Source organism: Symphodus melops, assembly GCF_947650265.1.
Source record: "Symphodus melops genome assembly, chromosome: 22".
NCBI classification, from domain to species: Eukaryota; Metazoa; Chordata; class Actinopteri; order Labriformes; family Labridae; genus Symphodus; species Symphodus melops.
Genome location: NC_136712.1, coordinates 7,172,852 through 7,195,748, shown reverse-complemented (window position 1 = coordinate 7,195,748; position 22,897 = coordinate 7,172,852). Strand labels below are relative to the sequence as shown.

At 42.2% G+C, this 22,897-nt stretch overlaps 1 protein-coding gene across 1 annotated transcript in view; it reads right to left on the bottom strand.

Annotated features, from left to right (window-relative positions):
- The window catches only part of exoc4 (exocyst complex component 4), a 93,247-nt gene extending 70,350 nt beyond the window's left edge, over positions 1–22,897 (bottom strand). The window contains exons 1-8 of the mRNA XM_079335176.1: positions 22,780–22,897; positions 22,011–22,200; positions 21,355–21,549; positions 18,003–18,196; positions 16,250–16,359; positions 14,295–14,395; positions 13,937–14,091; positions 9,769–9,949 (exon numbers count right to left, since the gene is read on the bottom strand). Of these exons, the coding sequence (XP_079191302.1) occupies positions 9,769–9,949; positions 13,937–14,091; positions 14,295–14,395; positions 16,250–16,359; positions 18,003–18,196; positions 21,355–21,549; positions 22,011–22,200; positions 22,780–22,859 (1,206 nt within the window). The 5' untranslated portion in view covers positions 22,860–22,897. The remainder of the gene's footprint in view (positions 1–9,768; positions 9,950–13,936; positions 14,092–14,294; positions 14,396–16,249; positions 16,360–18,002; positions 18,197–21,354; positions 21,550–22,010; positions 22,201–22,779) is intronic.

Below are 22,897 nucleotides of genomic sequence, written 5' to 3'. Positions count from 1 at the left end.
GCTTCATAATTTAGCAGGGCCATTTAGCCCGTGTGTGTCTAATTCTGAGGCACAGTGCGGGTCAGCCCAGAATGGGACAGGAGTAATGGCCAAGCAGATGGAGATCCATCGCGACGGTAATGATGTCATTAACACTGCAGAGAGCAACCCCCGACATGCATGGGAAAGCCTTCACATGCTAGCATGGATGTTAATCTAAGTGCAGCAGCATGTGCTTCTATCCACTGTGGCTAATAAGGTAGCATGTGGAAGGTTTTGGGAAAAACAACTGAATTATAGTGATGCATAAAGAAGAGCCTGTAAGGAGCACCAGAAGCCGCGTGGTTTTAGAGAACGAGCCCCATCTACAGAGGCTAAAGCCCTCAAAGCCGCCAACCCGGGTTCAAATCCAACCTGTTGCTCTTTTCCCACTTCATCACCCACCGTCTATCTCTCCCTGATTTCTGAATCTATCCACTGTCCTATCCTATCAAGAAATAAAGGCATAAATTGCTTCACGATGTAAGTTCAGGGTATTAGCATGCTAAGACTTGCTAATTATCACTTTTCATAAAATTTCATGTGGGAAAAAAAAACTCCAATGGAAATGATATATATTACAGTATTATATAATGTTTCTTATTCCATAGGAAACGCACAAAATATTTTGTGTTATAGAAATATGTACTGGCTTTTATAAAAAATATATTATATTCAGAGGTTTCAGGCCCAATTTTTTGTCAGGTGCAGAGGTTAGTGCGCTCATCTCATATAAGGAGGCTATAGTCCTCAACGTGGGCGGCCCAGGTTCAAATCCTACCTGTGACTCCTTTTCTGGATGTCAATCCCCAGTCTATATCTCTCCCTGATTTCTGTCTCCATCCATCGCTGTCCTGTCGCTCCAATAAAAGCACAAAAAGCTCAAAAATAAATCTTAAATAAATAAATAGTCCCCACTCTTCGTGAAGCGTGTCTTCTGTCATTTTTCTTGGTGTCAAATGTTCAAGTAAATATTAAAGTGAAACATGTGCATACAAACCCCACATGTGCTATTACTGTTAAACAATTACTCTCCCACATCACAGGCAGTGCTGGAGGCCATATCGCACACACCCTCTCCAACTGGCAACACCGGGGCCTCCACTTGCCACTAGCCCCATGCTGCAGCTAATCCTATCAGAGTATTAATTACTAATGATGAGCTGATGGAGCGAAACCTCCACTTGCTTGCAAGCTAACGCCCAAGTGGACTTAATGAAATGCCAGCGCTGGGCTGATGAAGGGGCTCCGACCCTACTTAAATTGCATTAGCCCAGAGACAGAGTGAACTTTGGAGGCAATTAACTGGACTGCTAGGACAGAGAGGAAGATAGAGGAAAAGAGGGATGAGAGGCTGAACGCAAACCAGAGGGAGAGGGAAGGTTGAAGGGAGAGATAAAGAGGTGAAGAGTTGTGCAGTAGAGAAAGAGCAAAGGATTATAGGTGGAGGATAAACACGGACCAGTATGCTGAAGAGAGAGAGGAAAGGCAGTGGAAATGGAAGGATGCCATGACAGTGAGTTAAACAACCATTTGCTGCTGGCGTTAGACCTTCAAGGAGGGTTTGGAAAAAAAAAAAATTCTGTCTGTACCTCTCGTTTTCAGTAAGTATCTCCTTGTGCTGTTTCAGTGAGGTAGGTAAGGTAGAAGGCCTCACAAATCTGGCATCAGCAAATCACAACTTTCAGAAGTACACTTTTCTCCATCACATGATTCCACCGCAAAACTGAACAAGCAGCAGGAGCCAAGGATTTATCTTTAGAAAGATGATGAGAGACTGAAAAAATATCTGTATAAACTCTTTATGAAAAAAAAAGATAACTTAACTGTAACAAACGTGTTTGTGGAAAAAAAAAACGTCTGTTGCTAAATTTGAATTGATTAATAAATCATGATTACAAAATGAGTCACACAAACATCTTTTCTAATTAAGCCGTTATGTTGTAAATGATATTATCTTCTTAGAGTTAAAATACGCACAGCGATGAGTCAACTGCTTCACTTCTCTCTACAAAGTCAACTCCTCTGTCAGCTGACTGATGGCATCGACTGTATTTTCTAAATACAAATAAGACACAACATATTTCCTGCAGGTTATAAGGATAGGGTTCGGGTCAGTGTTGCCACTATAACAGAAATGATGCACAGAAGACATCAATGCACTTTTATCACTATGAGCTTCAGGTTGAAACCTACAACCATTTCAGATGAGTAAAGCTTAGAAAGAAAATGTTCCAGTTAAATACAACATACTAGACTGATTTTTCAAGACCTTTTTTCTTTCTACACACTTTTGTAATAATGCCTTACCTCTTGAAAAAAAAATCAATATGTCTGAGAAACATAACCCTTGATATTTGCTTTGTTTAACAAGACTATATAACCTACAGACTAAAAACTCAGCCTGAGGAAACCTGAAAATTATTGGCCTGGACGACCACCTACATCTATTCATATCACCTGGAAGAATGCTGCACACACTGGACGAGTTCTTTCTTCATTCTATTTACTTTAGGCCGAGCAGGAAATCTCATAAAAGTCCGCATCACTGCAGCAAGATAGAGGCTTCGATCGTACTCCTTTCAGTGTCCCCCGTCAATGAGCAGGCTGCTCATTAAATACTTATAAAAAAGTACAGAAAGAATCAGAAATAAGGTCATCAATACAGCAGGAAAAGTCAAAGAAAAAGGAACAAGGAAACGACAGGGATGCATTCAAACATTCAGTGGGATTCAAGGATACAATGTGATGCAATATAAAATATGGTGGGACACGATGCAGTAAGGTAAGGTACAAGACGGTTTAAAGAAATGTATTGTCCCCTTGAGCTTCCCGAGCAGAGTCTATTTATTTTGTAGTTCATGTACGGTAAGTGACGACACTGACAGTATTCAGGGAGCCGTTGGAAATATATTACTCTTATAAACTCCAAAGCTATGTTCAGGGGTGAAACTGTAAGATCACAGAAAAAAATGGTGGACGTGGAAATGGCACACATAGGGAACAGCTGTTCACGCCAGATGCGACCACTGAGCCCTTGAGTTCACCTAAACTTAACATTTGTGTGCCTGTTTTGCTGCTTTTCTGTGTGATTGGGTGTACACGCAAAACTACTTCAAGAGCTCCCCTGACAAAGAAAATGATTTCCACAACGACTAATCAATGTAATTCCATCAACTGCACAACCATGTTGAGCACCTGAGTGGCTTGGGTCTGGTCCCAACTTAAATCAGCCCACAAGGCTGAGTGCTAAGTTCTTTTAATATGAACGGAGAAAAGCTCCATCACGGTCTGCCTTTGTAATTCATTACCAGCACTCCCATCTGCTTCTACAAAACTAAAAGTCCTGATGCAACCTCTTTGTGCCCGGAGAAAGTGTATCCTCATGCTCCATCCTGTCCATTAGGGCCCTAACACCCCACAAATCAGCTCAATTAAGACAGCTTCACTCAAAGCCTTGCAGGTGAGCACTTGTCGCTGCATGAACTCTGCAGCCAATCAGCTCAAATAAAAGAAATAAATATCACTTCATTTCCATCCTCTCCCTCTTATTGAGCCGCCTCAAAGCAGGTGGGAGAACAATCGCTCCACAATTTGTCACTTTCTTTAGGCTTTATTGAAATTGGCTGTTTTCCTGCTAAATCTCTTGGCCGGTGTCTTGTCACAAAACATATCGACTGATATCCCTCGCCGCTAGCTTGAAGTTGAAGTCCAAAGTGTCCTTGGCCGCCGAAGAAAGTCTTCTTTACACACCCTGTATTGATTGTGCTCCAGAAACTTCAATAACCTTCATGAGTTCTGACAGAGCTTCAGCCACAGCACTGAACCACCACGAACCAGCGGGGGTTCCCACCTGGAGTGTAGTGCATCTAGTCAATCTTTTGAAGGCTATCTTGTCCACAGGAGGAAAGGAAAATGTGCCTGCGTGTTCACTAAAACCCATTTTATTTCTCTGTGTCCTTGCTGTGTCCTTACCATTGGAGTTTTGATGTGAAGACGTCTGTATGTAGTACGACAACAAAGAAATGCGACAGTATAGAATACAAAACTTTGTAGTGTGGAGTGCGTTTCTATGGATACTATCCTTTTAAAATCTGTAGTTTTTTACTTGTGGCTCTATTCAATTGAGACTTATATATGTACATGTATTTTTTAAAGGATAAAAAAAAAGAGAGAGAATCAGTAAAATGTGAAAAACAATAAAATAAATAAAAAACAAAAGAGCAATAAAATGAATTGAGGATTTATGGGAAATGAAGTCATTAGAAGAAAACGGAATAATATGGTCCTAATGATAAAAAAGAACATGTGCCAGGGATGTAATGGAAAGACAAGCATTACTGCATGTTTAATAGAAAACTGCAGATTTAAAACAGAGGACCAAAGTAAAGACTACTTATAATGTAACTTTAACCTAAATGGATATCATATAGTCTCATTGTTGAAATAGACTGAAGGCGATGTATTTTTACTACTGAATTTAATTTCAATTTAACAGAATATCAAGTTAAAGATGATTTCAATCAATGATTAATAAATCGACACCAAGACAGCCCCGAAAATCTCTGAGCAGATTTCAAACTGTTGAAGCTACTCACATCATTTTGAATGATTTGACTTTAATCATGCATTTGCTGCTGAAGAAGAATACTGAAGGATTTAGCTGGATATTTATTATTTTTAAGCCAATATTGTGTACCCTTCTGCAGAGTCATTCCATTCTTCATCCAGTCATGAAGTTAGTTCACTTCGTCTTGTACAACATCATGGGGACTTTGGACAATATGTATGACTCCTTCTAAGTCAGGAGTTTGGAATACTTTTAATTGACATTTACAGCTGACCGTGTTTTACCGTATTATCAGTCAATCAGACCCCTCAGCATCACACAGCATTCACTAATTTCACTGATTTAACCATTAACATGAATGGAGTTAGAGTTCATGAAGAAGAAGAATGTTTGCGATGTTTATCAACCGCGTAGATTCAATTAAATTGAAGAGCTTGCTGAGTTGATGCGAGTTCAAAATAATCGGCTGTTGATTTTTACTACTTTTATCTGCTCGTGTAACTGTCAAGATGGAGTGGGTTGGGGAGGTCGAGTGGGATCGACCACTCAACCTTATCACACGAGCGATCGAGCGGGTGGTGGGCACAAGGCCGTGCTGATATCCAGTCCAACCTCACTCCACTCGTGTGCTAGTGCCTAACTCATACGTCAGCAGGTAACAAAGTCTGCGGCCTGGAGTGATTGTGGTGTGTGAAGGGGGGGGGGACAGATCAGTAGAGATGGGAGACTTTAGTGTGCTTCAGCGAAATGTAAATATGACAGGGCTTTGAAAGGCCAGAATAAATGTGACACATTGATTAAAACGTTGGGCGAGAACAACGTAGCGATGTCTATGCTTCATATCTAATTAAGTCCAATTCGCCTCGTTTTCATGCTGCTGATGAGCCGAGAGGAGGCACGATGGATTGAAGCCACTTTTATATTTCTGCCACTAGCATAACACCTTGTCTTTGTCTTGGTTAATCTGTCGCAATGAAATGATTCATTCATGACGACTGTTCAGTTAAAGCTTCATTTTGAATCAAAAAAGACGGAGGAGGAGAACGTGGTGAGAAATACTTCTTTTTTTTAAAAAAAGGAAAACCTTTAAGAAGTTTCCTTCAGAAACAGATGGAAGCAACGTGTTTAAAGATTTCCCAAAAGCCAAAGAATATGAGAGCACAGAAAAGAGAGAGGACTTAACCGTTTGGTGTCACAAAGGGTATTGTAAGGCATGGACCGGTACTTGCAAGTCAATTTTATCAAGGTTTGCTTTTAATGTATGACTTTTTATTCTGAGCACACTTAAAGAAAAAACCTCAGCTTTCTTATCTCTTCCCGCGGTACAAAACGTTAATATTCAAACGTTCTCTGGTGGTGTTTCTATGATCTAAAAATCAGTCCTTTCAGAAGCCAGATACTCAGCATCTTTCCATATTTTTGAATGCAGGCACAAAGTCTGTTGAGAGACTCATTAAAAGTGTGATTTGCACTCCGGTCACACACTCGCAGCAGACAACGGACACGGCACGCAGTCACCCAGCCATAAATCCCTGCAGAATGCGCCGATGGCGAGCTAATTAACAAACTTGCACGGCTAAAACCGGAGGTAGGACAAGGTCAAAGGGTGACGGAAGACAGTACAAAGAGACACACTTTGTGCCAAGTATACATTGAATAACACTTAGTTGTATCTTAAGGAAAAACCCACTGGGCTTGATGTAGTGAGATCTCTTTATTTAGCTCTCAAGTTACCTGAAAACACACTCTAATTGCCATCTTATTCATTATTTAAAGGACACTTTACATTTGGCACATGATGTTGTTTTGACTAAATTTAACTCAGGGAACACCAATTAAACCTGGCAGCCTCCAAAGGCTGCTGCTGCTACTACTTTACTGTTTATTTGTGAAAAGGCAAGGGGAGTATGTTTCATATTTATGGATACACATAAATTCCAGTCACCACGATTTCTTTGATAATTCAAACTACTTTGAAGAAGATGACGCTCTCTGATGGAAAGTGGGAAAAAGGCAATCATAAGAAGACAGAGAGCTGCAAAGGCAGCAGTTGTGTACACTTAGAAATGTAAATTCAATGCTGGTGTGAATAATCAATCGATGGACTCACACGAAATCTGCAGACGACGTGAAACACTGTGATGTGGCAGACAAAATGCTCCGTTTTCTATTCTTTTGAATCAAAACTGTCACGCTGAAATCAGCACCAAGCAGCTGCATCTCCAGCATTTCTGACCAGGGATTAGAACCATTACATGAATCTTGACTTTCAAAAGCTTGTTTACCTGCTCCCCACTCGAAGCCCGCAGAGCCCCGGTCACGTATTGATGAACGGCACTTCACCGCAGAGGCCTTAAAACTGGGTGCGCACCCCTGTGTTTCTGTCGGCTCTGGCATCTGTCTGCTGGTATGTCATGTGGAAAGGTCAACGCGGTTTCTCCACCTCTCAAAAGTGGGGGGAAAAAAAAAATAACACCTACCAAGAGGGTTTCTGTGCATGTCAGAGATGTGAACTGCAATATGTAAGAGGTGCAAGACAGGCCGGGATCCAAATGATTCAAGTGTGAAGGGGAATAGAAAGTAAAAACGAGGCACCTCGAGTTCAACGCTTGCAAACGCTTGTTGCACTCCACGATAGCATCGCACTGTTGTTGTTTGCTTTTGGTCAGTGATTCCCAAAGTGTGGCGCGGGACCCCCGAGGGGGCCTGGAGTTCTGTTGAGGCGGGGCAGCATAGCTTAAGAAAATAAAAATTATAATTTCAAATTTGCACCGAAGCAAAGCACGGCAAATGTTGTGAAAGGACTTCTGGGTAAATGTAAGGCTGAACACGCATGTTTGAGTTACAGTATCAACTTTGAATTGTTTGCCTATTAATAGCGTCTTGTTAGCCGTTTACTGTGTACAGACAATGTTTCAGAGAAATCTCTGAAAAAAATATCGGGAGTTACTGACACTGTTTTATGGATGCAGATACATGTTGGTGTGTATAGTGTGTGTGTGTGTGTGTGTGTGTGTGTGGGAGGGAGGGGGGGGGGGGGGGGGGCTGCAAATGAAAGCTGTAATATGTATGCTCCTGTGTAGGCTAAGCGGGCAATATACTGATATCTGATTGGTGCATGCTTAGATTAAAATAACATTTTAAGCCGTATCGCAGGTATTTGTTGAAGTTGTTTATGTCAGAACAATTTAGACTCATGTGCAATATTCTTCTGTCCAAACCTGCACACAGATTAATGCTTTTGAATGCCTGGAAGTGAAACCCCCTGGACATGCAACGAGGAGCGAGCAGAGCCACATTTGACAAACGCTGTGCATTTATCTGCCCTTTTAAGGATCATAAGACATGAGATTAGAACTGACTCGGTAGCCAATACAACTTAACAGAGCCACCGTGGGAGCGGTAGGAATTTAATATCTCTCACTGCTGATATGCAACTCTGTTGGACAGAGTGGGCTAAACGAAGGGGGCGAAAGTGAGTGTGGGAGTTGAGAGAGAGAGAGAGAGAGAGAGAGAGGGAGAAAGAAATAAAGCAAGATAATGAGATTAAAAAGGAAATTACAACGAACAAGAAGGGCATGCACAAGGTATCGGGAAATGGAGAGTCTGTAATACCGAGACAGGGGAGGGGGGGATAATGCTGCAGAAAGAAGATGCAGAGGGAAGGAGAGAGAAAAGGAGCGAGCGAGCAAGAGATGAGAGAAACGGCGAGCGGTAGGGCGCAATGGACGAGGGGCCTTCACATTGATACAATCGGTCAGGAAATAATAACACGAGTGAGTGAATAAGAAAACCTCATTTCACGTAATGAGTATTCTAATCAAGAGATTACATTATCTCACATCGCAGAGACAGGGGAGAGCGCAGCCCCTGGCAACTGGGTGTTGGCAGCGATCGCATACAGGGGAACGGCTTAATGCCTGCTATAACTGCACTGGTACAGCAGAGCTATTACAGTGCATGCCTATACACACTATACACTCCTTTGTATTCCAACAGCTGTGCATGCCGGCTGAAAAAACAAACAAAAAAACAAACAAAACATGATTGTGCGGTTAAAAAAAAAAAAAAAAAAAAAAAGAGCGTGTTGGTTACCAGTCTTTTTATAAAGCCAACCGTTTTAAGCTAGTTAGCGCAAGAGATATTCAAATAAAAATGATTTAGGACCCACCGATCAGCGAGAGGGAAAAATGCTATTTCATTGGGACTCACAGGGACGCACTAATCACTTTTAGAGAAACAACTCCCACTGAGATTCACCATAGGTCAGCCTCAACAGCTGCTCACACCCTTAGCCAATCAAACGGGAGCAAGGGGTAAGAACCCAGAATAAATACGCGCCAATTAAAAAGGAACCTAACATTAATCCAAGCAATCAAGCTCCCCCATGTCATCCTGCTGAATGTTGTACATAACATCGTGGCCATGGTTTTTTTTTTTCTTGACTCATTCACCGTACAGATAGCGAATGGAATCAGTGTTATGATAAGAAGTGCTGGTTGGAGGAAAAAAAAAAAAAATCAAGGATGAACAATCTCCATGGCAGCGGATGAAAAGAATAAAAAGCCAGGGAGTAACAGCATCAAGGGAAGACAGAACAAAAAAACAGCAAGGTCTCACGGAGAGCATCTTTTTTTTTTTTTTTTTTAAAGGCTCTTTGATAGAAACCTCTCCCATGAAGGAAAACAGTAAATATAAAAGACGGGAGTCACAATGATAACAGACATCATAGTATGATAGATGTGCAGACTTTAGAAGTCTTTATTCAGAGAGGGAGACATCTTTTGTTATAATGTAGTGGATTCAAAATATGGAAAACTCCCTTTTTTAAGATTCCATTTTCTTTAGCTTTTTGGCCTTTTTTGAAGGAAATATGTTTTTTCAGATTGTTTTATTTGAATCAGGAGAAGTATGTTGGAGAGAGAGAGGAAATGGGGGCGAGAGAGTGTGGGAAGACGAGCACCACACAGCGTCAGGATGAAGCTTCTGTACATGGGGCGTCCGCTCTACGAAACCAGCAACCCCAAACCTTTTTATTCCTCCACATATTACAAACTTCAATTCTGAACATCTCCTGGTGCTTTAAGTTTCCTTCTTTGGTTCATACTTTGTGGTATTTTAGACTTCACTGAGCAGTGACGTTAATGGTCTGGGGTGCAGTAATTGTTCGTCAGACTCACCTGCAGCACAGTCTGGATCTTGGCGGAGACGTCGGCCTGCTCGTAGAGTTTGATGCCCTCCTCGTGGGCGCCGCCCGGACACTGCACGGCGATCTGCTGCAGGTGGGCCAACACCACGCTGTGAGCCTGGGCAACTGCCTGGAACTTGTCAAACAAAAGCTCGAGCAGCTCCAGGAGAAGCCTGTAGAGGGAGCCAGAGGGAGAAGAAAAAAAGGGAAGAGAGAGAGAGGAAGGAAACAGAGGAGGGATGGAGAGCATGAGAGTGGGAGGGAAATTACACAAAATGAAAAATAAAACATAACAGAAAAATACATTTTTGGAATAAAAGGAAACAGCTTAACACTCATTTAATTTGATTTCATCATGGTGCTGTCCATCACAATCTAATGCGGGAGACGCACTGGCAGCTCATTATTCGGCTCTCTGGTTAAGAAGCACTGTTCCTACAGTGAAGCACATGGCCTTGGACTGTGTTTAGAAAAGGTTGAGGGAGACACCAAGGAGTTCAGCTTCTTTTTTTTTTTTTTTAATATTACAAAAGGTAGGAAAATGAATCACGGAGGGGTTTTTAAACACCTAATGTCAGCCAGTTAACACAGTTTTCTTCCCTTCACCTGTAAAAAGCCTTCGCCTCACTGAGACTTCCTATAATAAGAGCCGGCTCTGCGCGCCTCTGCAGGTTTGCATCACATCCAAAAAACAAGCCGAGTCTTTCTGGCTCCCTTTATAACCAACAAGTTTCATTGTACGAGGCAGATTTTCCTTTTTTCTGACATGATTTAAAAAAATGTTAAAGTTCACTCAGATATTCCTATGATTGTTTGCTTTGCGATGTGTGCAAAGATTAGTCACACTGAACGTCTTAAAATCAAACTCAAAGTGTCAAACTGAAAAAAAAAAGTGACATCAAAACACAAACACAAAGTCGTAACAGAGAGTGTTTCACAGTTACAGTTATTAGTCTGGGGCCCCTCTTTCCATTCACACCAGTAAGAAGAAGGCACCTGGGCTGACCGGAGATAAGGTCGTGAGCGGTCCAACCTGAGCTCACATGAACAGCGGCTGTCATTAGTTCGTAATGGCTCTGGCTGAAGAAGAAAGCGAAGGCGAAGCAAACAGACCTTCCACTTGATCTGAGTGCTACGCTCCGGATCGGAGAGTCTCAGCAGCCTCGTCTATGTTAATGCTTCCATACAGACTCTTTGCTCTTTCTCCTTTCTGCGCAAGGACAAAGCTTTCACAGTAAAGAGGGAATACATGTTACATTATCTAAGACTCAATATGTACACAGTGTGCACCCATGCCAGAGAGTGAGTGCCCAATATTTCAGTGGAGATGTTTCAGCTGATGTAAAATGAGTCACGCATCATTTCGATGTATACCTATAAAGATGTTTATATTCTTTGTACTATATGTTCGGCCTTCTGTTTCTTCCCTTACAGGCGGGCGAATCTACTCGTAGTTATTTTAGCCTGAAGTAACGTCAACCAGAAAGTTCGGGTTATCTGCGACTCTCTTGAACACACCGTCTTCTGTACACTCCAAAGGCGACCCGGTCCATTTCCTATCAATGCAAAGTCGAAATAAATTGCTCCGATTTAAATGCTGCAAGAAAAGAAAGCTTGCTGAGTGTTTTGGGAAGTGGCCAAGGCTTCCTGGGAAGGCATCAGGATAATGTAGAAGCAAGATGAATGTTTCACTAGGGGGCATTTTTGGTTGGCGTGCTGTCGCTGCGCTGGCAGTAGCAGCGAGTAAATGTTATTAATGGAGACGCAAGCGGGCACAAATCACTATGAAGAATAACCTGGTGAATGGGGGGGGACGTTCAAAAAGAGGATCTGTGAAATGCCAACGCGTTGAGGAATCTTCGATCTCATGCATAAACATGAAGGACGGACGAGAATGAAAGATACACACGGCGAAGCTTTGAGCTCTGATGGGGGGACAAATGACGCGGGATCATGTATGCAGGCTTTGAGACATGGACAGAATATATGGCTCTGACCTTGTCACCACTCCAACCAAACCCGCCTCTCAGCCCCTTATATACACACAGAGACATAAGCAATGGACAGTCTGCTCCTCCTCATTATCTCCCAGCAGAGGCCATCCCAATCTATATCGCCTGTCCTTTGAGGCCTGACTTCTCATTTCCCCTCGGGATCGAAGCTAACCTGCACATGGCTGAAGAAGCGCTGGAAGCACAGACGTGGACATCCAGTCCCTGATTAACTGACGGTCAGAAAATGTGCGCGTCCCCGTGTGTGTGTGTGTGTGTGTGTTTTTCATTTGACGAGGTCTGTTTTTAAGAGTCTGAATCAGATGGAAAAAAGATTGGTTGCAAGAAAATGAGATTAGATGTTTAAAAAGAACCCGTCTGACGTATCCAAAGTCTCTGGTCTCCCTTCTATAATACACAAATGGGCATGGAGTAGACATTCACACAAATATGTTCCTCAGAAGTTTTGACCACTCAACTGGAAAGGCAGGGGGAAAGAAGCACAAGAGACAAGCACTCAAGCTTGTGATCAATGTGCCTCTTTGTTATAAATTGGATATAAAACACTAAACCTTTTATGCTAATGTTCTTCGATCGCTCAAGCATTTCTTTACTTCAGATCAGCTTTTTTTTTTTCCCCCCCCCAAAGGGGATTCACATTCGATTCTGAGCGCAGCATAAACAAAGCGAAAAAGGAATTAAGCTCCATTTTTGTTGTAGAAAAAATGAAAAAAGGGGAACGTGAGTTCAAGAAGTCAGTCTTGATGTAAATCAAAGCGAGCCACTCGCAGATCAGGGGGGGGAAATGTTGAGAAAAACTCTCCTGCATGCAGTGGGACCTGAAAGTGAAATCTAGTCAAAGGAGTTAGAAAAAGAAAGGACTTGAGACGTGTTTGATCAGAGCAGAAATGAATTAGAACTTAAACCCCAGAACGAAACCATGCACCGTCTTTTGTGCTGCAAAGTGCTTAAGTGCTGCCTGCTAGTCTGCGGTGCAATAAAATACAGCGTGCAATATGCAACACCATTGTTCCTTACAAGTGGAACATTGGTCGAAGTTGCCATAGCAACAAGCCTCGACTTTAAATCAAAAGTGAACATAGGTGTGTATGCATCCAAATACAAAGCACACACGAAGCTCACAAAGTGTGACACAAACACAGCGTTAAGCGCTCGCACGCATCCGCACACTGAGGCGAACTTCAAACAATCTGCACGAGTACGGCGAGCAACCAGCTGCACGCTGGCCTATTACATCGAGGTCAGATGAGATTCAGCAGCAGGCACTGGGAGAAAAGGAAGGCAGACGAGGCCGGAGAGAACATCCCTGACAGAAAACAAGACGTTCCTCTTAAATGGTTCAGGATCAGTGGACTGAGGCCTGTGTTCCCCCCCCTCCCCCTCCCCTCTCCAAAAGTCTGCTCACTGTGCAGGAGCCTGGGATGTGGCTGCTTTAAAAAAAAAAAAAACTCAGGTGTGAATTTGTTTATGGGTGTGTTTAAGCGTGACTCGTCTGGGTTTAAAGCAGCAGAGTTTCTGTTTTCATGGTCTGAAGGCAGACGTGGCTGCAGCTCCAGCTCTTTCCTGTGTTTCATACCTGGTTGGCTGTCTGACGATGAACACTCTGGGACTGTATTCAAAACATGTTGTGTGCTGCCTTCACTGTCAACTCTAAGAATAGCTAATAGCCTGCATGTTAACACCAAGAACGACAGATGACTATTCTGAGTGTTCTTATTTATAAACGGCTGTATTTGTAAAAGTAAGGAGCGGGGGGAAGAATGAATTCCAAACCTTTACAGACCGCGGGGAGTATAGTCACCTGGGGAAAGGATTCCAGTGGGAATACTACAACTCCAAAAGAATAAGTGTGTTGCCAGCTACCATAACATCTTGCATAGAATGATAATTTTAAGAGGTGACAGCTTTTTTTAAGGTCCCTTTTCATTTCTAACAGCAGCTGCTGTCCACCCTGAACCTTTTTTTTAACATTGCAAAGCCATTTATTCTACAAAGCTGCTTACATTTTCCTCTTTATAACTGTATTTCCGTTTTCATTTACTTTTCATCATCAACCCCCAGGGTCAGTTTTTTGTTTTTAGCTGACTGGTAGCCAGCCACCCTCACTCTTCAGGACAGTGTTTTCCACCTCCCTGCTCCTTACTGTACCTCGGCTGGCTCTCCTGGGCCAGGTTCTCTCCCCTCTGGTAAGCGTGGTCTGCGATCTGAGTGGTTGACCTCTTGACGATCTGTTTCAGCTCAGGTTCCAGCCGCTCCATTATAGCTTTAATGGTCTCAGGGATTTTCTTTAACTTGGCCAGAGCCTGCAGACAAAAAGACAAAAGGATACGTTTGATGCAAGAAAACAGAGACAGTGATAAAACAGCGTAACGCACAAAGGTGGAAATGAACATTGTAGATGAAAATGAACACAAGTGCATGTGTGCGTGTGTGTGTGTGTGTGTGTGTGCGTGTGCGTGTGCGTGTGTGTGTGTGTGTGTATGTGTATGTGTGTATGTGTATGTACCTTGATGAGGATGCCCATGAACTCAGCGCTGTTCTCCTCTGGGTCCACCTCGGGGAGCTCTGATTGGTTAAACTCCCGCGCATCCTGCTGCAGCTCACGCACTAGAAGAAGGTACGCACAGCATGTTCACTAATTATTTCTCGTGTAAACAAACTGGTGTTTATCTGAAGGATGTGCATTTTAAGCCTTCGTGCTCGGACGACATGGAAGTGTTCCAATGTCTAAAAGTTTGGGTTTCATTTGAAACATTAACAAACTCTGCAAAACCAAAGAAATATTACACCAGCCCAATAAAAGCAACATGTATTAACACAATCTAATCTGTCTCATGTTAAAGTTGACACCTGCACCCATCCTCTTATACCCCCCCTCCCCTCCCCCATCCCACCTCTTTGTGCTCTCTCCATCTGACTTAGCCACATTAGCAGTTCAATTGAGAGTGGCAGCATCGAATGATGCTCTAATTTCCATTAGATGGGGCCTCCCAATTCCCCATCAAAGCGCGTTAAGAGAGTTAATGTTTATGGCAAGTTAATGGACTTTGGGTGTATTTCCTCTTTTTCCCCATCCCAACTGTAGTTTGTGTAATAATTATGACAATTACTAACTACAAATGAGGTGCACTAATGCTATTAGACAAAATGGCAAGCCAAGCCGCTGATGGAAGCCGGCTGCTGTGTCGTGACCACAGTTGTTGTTAGCATGACGGCGTATAGGCACTTAGTGCCTGCAGCAAGCTAATTACAAGTGTTCTCTTTGCATAACATTGAGGAAACCGTGGTGAAGCTTTTAATTTTTGCCAAAAGGCAGGATGAATAGAAAAGATAATCATAATATACAAGATGTCATTTGTATTTTTGTATGAGGTCGTGTGCGGTCATTACGGTATCAGACTTAGTTGAGGGAATTAAAGGATGAAATTAAAGCCATGTAAAATCGATCCCGCTAATGTCAGAAATCAGTCACTGTTAGATAGCAGAAGAAATAAATTAACATGTGAAAGGACACTAGGTGGCAAAACAAAGTAGGGTGAATAGTGTTTCTGTTATCTACAGAGCCACAAAGAAATGGTGACTGGCTTTAGCTGGAATGCCAATAGTGGGTGGGGAAAAAAAGTGCCAGGCTTTATATAAAAACTCTGAAGCACAGAGGGAACACCACGTTATTGCAGGATTAACTTTTTTCATTATCTTCTTGTTTGCGTTCCTCCGTGCTCTGCCTGGGAGGAATGCAGCTTCAGACTTGACGCCCCTACATCCGAGGGAGAATTCATACAATCCTAAGAACAGCAGTTTGCATTATCAGCTGGTAACCAGTTTGAGTACAATGAATGCCGCTCTCCTGCTGTGATGACAGAGACGCTGGGTTGGCTGATGATGTGATGGGGGACAAGATGATTACAGCGCATTGGGACGGAAATGTATATTATGATCTAAGTCGACGATGTTATGACATTAGCCCCAAGGGGAAAAAAAAGAAAAAAAACGTGGATGTGTGCAAAAAAGTCTTTAGTTTTCAGGTCTGGTTGCTGCAGGCGTTCAGTGACACTGTGTGTGCTGTTTGTGCACACGTGCATGGTCGGCGGTACGTAACTTTAATGACATGCAAATGAATGTATTTCAGAGTGGTGCTCATGGCTTCATTATGACTGAGAATATTAGCACATTGAAAACAAAATAGCAAATTGAAATCTACACATGTTGTCATCCACAGGGCTAGAGGGCATTACTCTATCGGCATGTTTATCCGTGTCGTATTTATTATGTATGCAATTTTAAATGGAGAGCAGACCATATAACCTGCGATCTTTTTAAACACCCACCAAAAATCCCACTTTATTTGCCTTACTTTTAGCAAGCTACCTCCAATATCTTCCTTAATTATGACCTTGTTTTAAAAAAAAAAATAATAATCTTTGTTAAATAATAAATAAATTATATGATGGAGGATCGTACCACTACTGGATCCAGGTGTGCTGAACTGTGATGAATCCAAAAGCTTGCGCGGGGTGGACAGACTGCTGACATCCAACCCAGGCATTGGAGATGCATCTTTGCCTGTGGAACTATTAAAAAAAAAAACGAGTATTCAGAGATAAAATGAAACGAGTCATGTTATCAGAAATATTGTTTTTACTTTGGTGATAAACAGGGTGTGTGAGAAGAACCGGCCTAAATCAACTTCAGAACATTGCACTGATTCCTTTTTTGTGCACAAATAAAAGTTTAGTATGCTTTTACAGAAACGCAGCCGCTAACCTGCCTCGTTGGAACAAAAACAATCACAATACAGTGAAACGCCTTGCGTCTCTGGGTGGGATTGTCGCTGCTTTCCAATGAGCCATTTATCAAGTCTTGAGACTGAGGTGGACGCAATCCAGGTCCTTTAACTTGGGCGGTATAAACACAGTGTGCCTGCTAAGTGAGTCGGGTGTATGGAGGCTGGCTTGTTGTTAGAGGCGACCCAATACAGAAAGGCCGGGACCTGTCACCGTCTGACCCTGTGCAATAAATCACTGTGTCTCAGCAACCCACCGCCACCATAATTACTGCACCTCACATGAACACACACACACACACACACACACACACACAGACAGGCATGTGTAGAAATGGAAACACTTAATGCCTTCCGTGAAGCACAACTGCATCAACAGTGTGTATGCAGCTCTTGTGCCGCGTTACCTCTAAGAAGTGAAACAGAAACATCGTGAAACTAAGAAAGCAGCCCATTGGTCACGGAGGTATGGCTGAGGTTATCTTCCAATGGCTGCAAAATCTGCTGCACAGTATCATTCAAAGCCTCACAAACACAGTGTGGATGTTCAATTGGGACATTTGCTGAAAGTAGTAAGCAGTTGATTTATCTCTCTGACACACTTAATAAAAACGTGATCACAGGAATGGACTTGTAGCACATATTACAACTTTCCTTGTATTTAAAGTGTCCAATCAGTGAACAACAGGTATGTCTTTTTTTAAAGAAGTGATGCGGGATGTTTATTTTTCTGTTTCTTTGGAACTTCAAAACTTCATCCAAAAAGTAAAGACATGAAGAAAGTGAGCGACTACTTCTGCAGGATCTAATTGTTTTGGTCAGTAATTGGCTGAATTTCTGTTTTCATCGCAATAAACAACTGGCAAGGTGTCTCAGCAATAGAATAACTTCTAATGAACAAACATTCTTACAGCCTCAAACTTTGCACAGAGTGAAGCCCTTTGAAGGCTGTGTATCTGTGACTTTATAATAAGCACGCAGTATGGCGCCTCTGACCAAATCAACTGTTTAAAAAGACACATTTTATAAAAGTCTGTGACTTTGATCCACCTCACTGCCTTTGCCTCTCTCGTCCTTTTACGAAGTGTATTAGTGACAAACGGGGGTAGTTCATGTTGGTCATGTTGAACCATAAAAGAAAAGGTACAGCTTTGCTGAAGCTCATGGCGTTTGTTATTTTTCTTTTTCTTTTCTTTTTTTTTTAATGAAATGAAAACAAATTTACTGTAATGTTTGAAAAGCTGTGGTAATGCACAAAATAATGTAGTTTTGTACAAAAGAACAGCAACAATAATGAAACACTAATTCATTCTTTACACAGCCAGCAAACTGCCAAGCAACCCCCGATGATAATGACGTACCATTTCAAAGTTTTCTTTCTTCCCAGGATGCAAAATGTGCTTTGAATGAAGGTGTCAAACCACCTCTTACCCTGGAAGGCGAGCAGCATTTTTGTCCTTGTTCTTGGTTCCCAGTCGACTCGTGGACTTGATGTAGAGATGACGGTGCAGCTCGTCGATGAGCACCAAGTGGATGTTGAGTTTCTTGCTGTGGAGCTCCAGACGCAGATCTCCAAGACCTTCCACCTGCAGCAGCGGGCCTTCCAAGGACTCTACCGCTGACACCTGCATATGACAACAACAACAACAACAACATGGGCTTCTTCTGTGCGTTCTTTGTATATTTGTTTAAAATATTGGCCTTGACTGGAGAAACAACAGAAGACATTTTGTAAAGTAGAGGGCGGGGGCTGGAGGTGGCATGATAAGATTTTCCACAAAATAGTGAACATCTTATTCTTATACCAGCGCATGAAAAACTTTCAAAGTTACTAAAAAACTATCCTGACCTAACTTGGAGTAAAGTGTGGAGGCAAAACATTCATCGCTGCTCGACAGTCCTGCTTCAGAATGAACGACACACACAGCACAACTGGCATGATGCCGCCTTTAGTCGACAGATTGAGAAGCTCCAATCGCTTCCTGATTCTCTCAAAATAAATCGTGTTGTGACTTTTGTAAATCGTTACATCCGTATTGTCTTAAACTCAGCTGTTACGTGATGATTCCTGATGGTTTCCTGTATTGTGTTTTAAGACATTAAATTGCCTTTTTTGCTCTCCACATGGACTGTTTTCTTGAATGTTGTCAAAGCCTGCTCAGTCATGACGGGTCAATACAATCTGAAAAAGGAAACCAAATGCTAGTCCTTTACTTGCAGATCCACATTCATCATATACACCATATACAATTATATACACAGTGTCATGGACAACCTTTGAAAAACACATTACCCTTTAAAAGCTTAACAAACATCTCTTAACATGCTCCTGGGTCAAACTCCGTCATCCCCCCCCCCCCCATTTTATTAGCAGCAGCAGCAGCTATAGTACAATAAGCATACATTCAATTTATACATTTATATATTCTCCTGCTATTAAATAAAACCTGCCTGTCACATTGGTGAGCCTGTACGTGTACATCAAGGGCACTAATGGCCTGATGATAGCGCAGTGTGAAATGTTTGCAAGGCTCGAGTAGGCCAGGAGGGATTTTTTTTTTATGTGTTTTTTTTTTTTGGGGGGGGGGTTGTTAATACTGGGCTGGGAGACATGGGTCAAGTGTGTGTTGATGCAAATGAGAGCCACATTAGTGACAAAATGAGCTAATGCACTGCATGATCAGCCCCCCTTTGGCTTAATAGAATAACTCTGCATGCCTGTGAGACTCAGCATGTCCTCTGTGTGTGTGTGTGTGTGTGTGTGTGTGTGTGTGTGTGTGTGTGTGTGTGTGTGTGTGTGTGTGTGTGTGTTTACAGCTCTCATACGTGACTGTTTATGACTGTGTGTGTGTGGTGTTGTGTAACTGTAAATCAGTTAACGTTTATTTTGCTCTGTGTTTGTGTGTGTGTGTGTGGGGGGGGGGGGGGGGGGGGGGGGGTGTAAGGGGGGAATGTCTCATTACCACTGGGCTGGGATGACAGAGGAAGGTTGGTTAATATCATTAGGTGTGGCTCGACTGTCAGGAGGATGAGGGATATAAAGCCTCTGGTGAATATTTCAGGGTAGAGAAGAGGAGGAGAAGAAGAAGGGTAAACAGGACAGATAATCACGAAGCTCTTTGCTCTAAAGAGGATGTCTTCAATTGTATGACTGCATCTGGGTTTCATGATACTATAGAACGAAAGAAAGAAAGAAAGGAAAGCAGGAAAGAAGAGAGGAAGGCAAGAGGAGCAGAAAGCAGGGCAGAACCTGGAACCAACAACAGTGTCGTTTAAACCAGGTGTAAGACTGCCATTCAAAAGCAGACAGAGAGCACAGTCTGAATTGTAATTGTCAACTCGTAGAGGCATGACTCATACGAACACACACCTGGACAAATGCAAAACAGGAGAGAGAGGGTTGTTAGTTAGTACACGTTATCTGCTTTTGCCTGTCTTCATATCAAAAGCAAAACAATGATGCTTTTGTAACCACAAAAAAGATTTACATTTATTTTTAAAGACAAAAATGACGTGAAAAAAAGAGAGAAAACAACAGAAGGAAAATTAGAAAACAAGGGACAGCTGAGTCCTCTACTGAGTGACAGCATGATGGGAATAAAGACAACAAGGACTCTCAGAGAAGTATAACATCATGAGATTTTGTCTGAAAAACTCTTTTTTCTTCCTAAAAGTTGAGATTTTAAAGAGAGTGGGAAACTTCAGTTTGTGATGAAACATTCCTTCCACCCTCCATATGTATGCTTGTGTTTTGTTAATTACTTGTTTAAAGAAAAAATTGTTTTAGTCACATTAACATTGAATCACATTGCTTTAGCAGACAGTTTGGGTTTTTTTTAATTCATGAGATATGTAAATGTCTCTCAGAGGCAAAGGGTAGAATTAGTGCATCCACAAGCATTTGGATCTGGGAATAAAATTAACTTTAAAAGGTTGCTTTTTTTTTTTTCCCACACAAACCAAAAAGCACCATACTGATTTTGAGAAAAAAAATACATTTGAAGTTTAAAAGGCAGAGCCTTATAACGTTCAACTGACTTTGAACCCTCCAGAACCTGTCAAAACACGCTATACCATCGGTTGGATGAGGCTAACCTTCTCTGCTCGCCCACAAAAAGGATTTTTCATGGTCCTTTGGGTGTACAATCATCCATTTTCCCCCTCCCCTCCTCCTCCTCCTCCTCAGATAACTCCATTCTAGCAAACTAATTATTGCCAAAGTCTGAAGGAAGATGTGTGGGAGTGACGGAGGAATGGAGGGAGGAAAAGGGGAAGGAAAGGAAAAGAGACATCAGAGAGTTGGGTCGTTTAGTCCTCAATGCCGTCCTCCTGATCCCCTGCGGAGCGTGCTGCAAGCGCACATCAAAAGAACAAGAGCACAGCCATACGTACACACCTGCAGGCCCCCTCTCACTCGCACTCAGATGGTGTTCGCTTGAAGTAAAAGAGCCGCATCCACTGGGCTGTTCAAGGCTACAGAAGCATTCTTTAAAAAGGGATGACAGGCGGCTGGAAATCAACCTGAGCAGCAGCACTTCATGGACACTGGGCTTTATGTATTTGTACTGTGCACAACAAGAAGCTCAACAAAGCCATGCTGCCTCACTACTGCTGCATGCATTTACATTTGTCCACAGGCAACCATTTCTATACATCTCCAGACATCCTATTGAAATGCATTAAAAAACTATCATGCAATTTTTTTTTATTATTATTATTTTTTGCTTTTATCTTGTGTCTGATTCTTAATAAAAACTGCACCCACTGCAATTAGTCTACTCACCAGCATGTCTGTAGCATGAAGGTAGTGCTTGCTTGCCATATAGGCCTCCAACCGCTGAGGCACCTGCTTGATGCTTTCGATTTCGTCCAACAGCTGGAGGACGTGCTTGTGCTCGATGCCCTCGATCCACAGCTTCCTCAGCTCGTCCCTTTTGCAGTGGAGCAGCATCTTACAAGACAGGAGGTTCTCCTTTACCTGTAAGGAACAAGCGGGTTAAATTACAGAAAAGGAGCAAACAGTGCTTATCCACTGGGCATGTTTTAGCCACAGAGCTCCCTAAAAACGAAAGTATCTGGATTCTTTTGGCTGCATCTTATGGGTCTTTGTTATTGTTTTCTTTTTAAACAGTCAGTAAGCACAAACAGTAAATGACATCTCAAACTTTGCACAGCTACATACGCATGTGCACTTCTGATCTCCAAATAAAGTTCACGAGATGACAGCATAAAAGATAGGTACCAGAAACAACATTATCTCATGTTACAGTATGAAAAGGACAGTTTGAAAAGTTGAAAAAAATAATAGCAGCATTCTAGTCCATCAAGGTCCTTAAAATTACTTACTGCTTTAAAATTAAGAATGAATTCCAGTCTTGGATTTCACACCCATCCAGATGAATGTGTCTAGTGTGCATGTGTTTGAACATTTCTTCCTACCTGTTTTATCTTGTTCCGGGAGCTGGTGATGCGCTCGGTGATGCTCTGGTAGGTCCGGATGGCTGTGGTAAGTTCAGCATAATGCTGAACAATCAGCTGATCTAGATCCCTGTCACAGGTCTCAAAGGCCTCTTCAAGACGACCCTTTTCTGTCTCCCTGTCTTCAACATCATCACTGCTGGACAGAGTCCTTCAACCAAGAGTGAAGAGACAGTTAAATTCTCCTCACGAGTCATGAAGTCATTACTCATAAATGTAGGCAGTAAACAGAAGAGAGCAGTCAGAGCTCTGTGAGTAACAATAATGGACTTTGTATGTAAACAATCCAAACAGTATGTGCATCATTTTAATATGAACGGGCATGTCACAGTGCTCTAACATCTACAGTACAAGTTCAAACATAGAAACTCGTACAGTCAGCAGAACAATCATATTGTATTCTCATCCTCATCATATAAGTTAAACATTTTCTTTAATAGCATGCTATGGAGTTATTGCAGTACTTAAGGGGCTAAATGTTAAGACCGGAAATATGGAATATGCTGTTAATATTTACCGTTCAATTACCAGTTTTAGTGAAAAGTAATGGTAAACATGAGAGCATTCATTTCTTTGATAAACTCAGCAACTCAAACAGGAAGGATGTTGCTAACATGTAGCTTTAGCTTAAAAGCTAGCTGTGTCTTTCTGGAGATGCACGCACACTTCAAGAGCTACCTGACGTCCGAGCAGCACGTAAACTTTATCTAAATAATAAGACAAACCTCACCTTATGACGGAGATAAGAAGTCCAGAGGGGTCTTTGTTTTTGCTAACTGCACTCCTGTATCTCCCTGTGTCAGCTGCCATTTTTTCCAGCTGCGGCACCCAAACAGGAAGACAGAAGC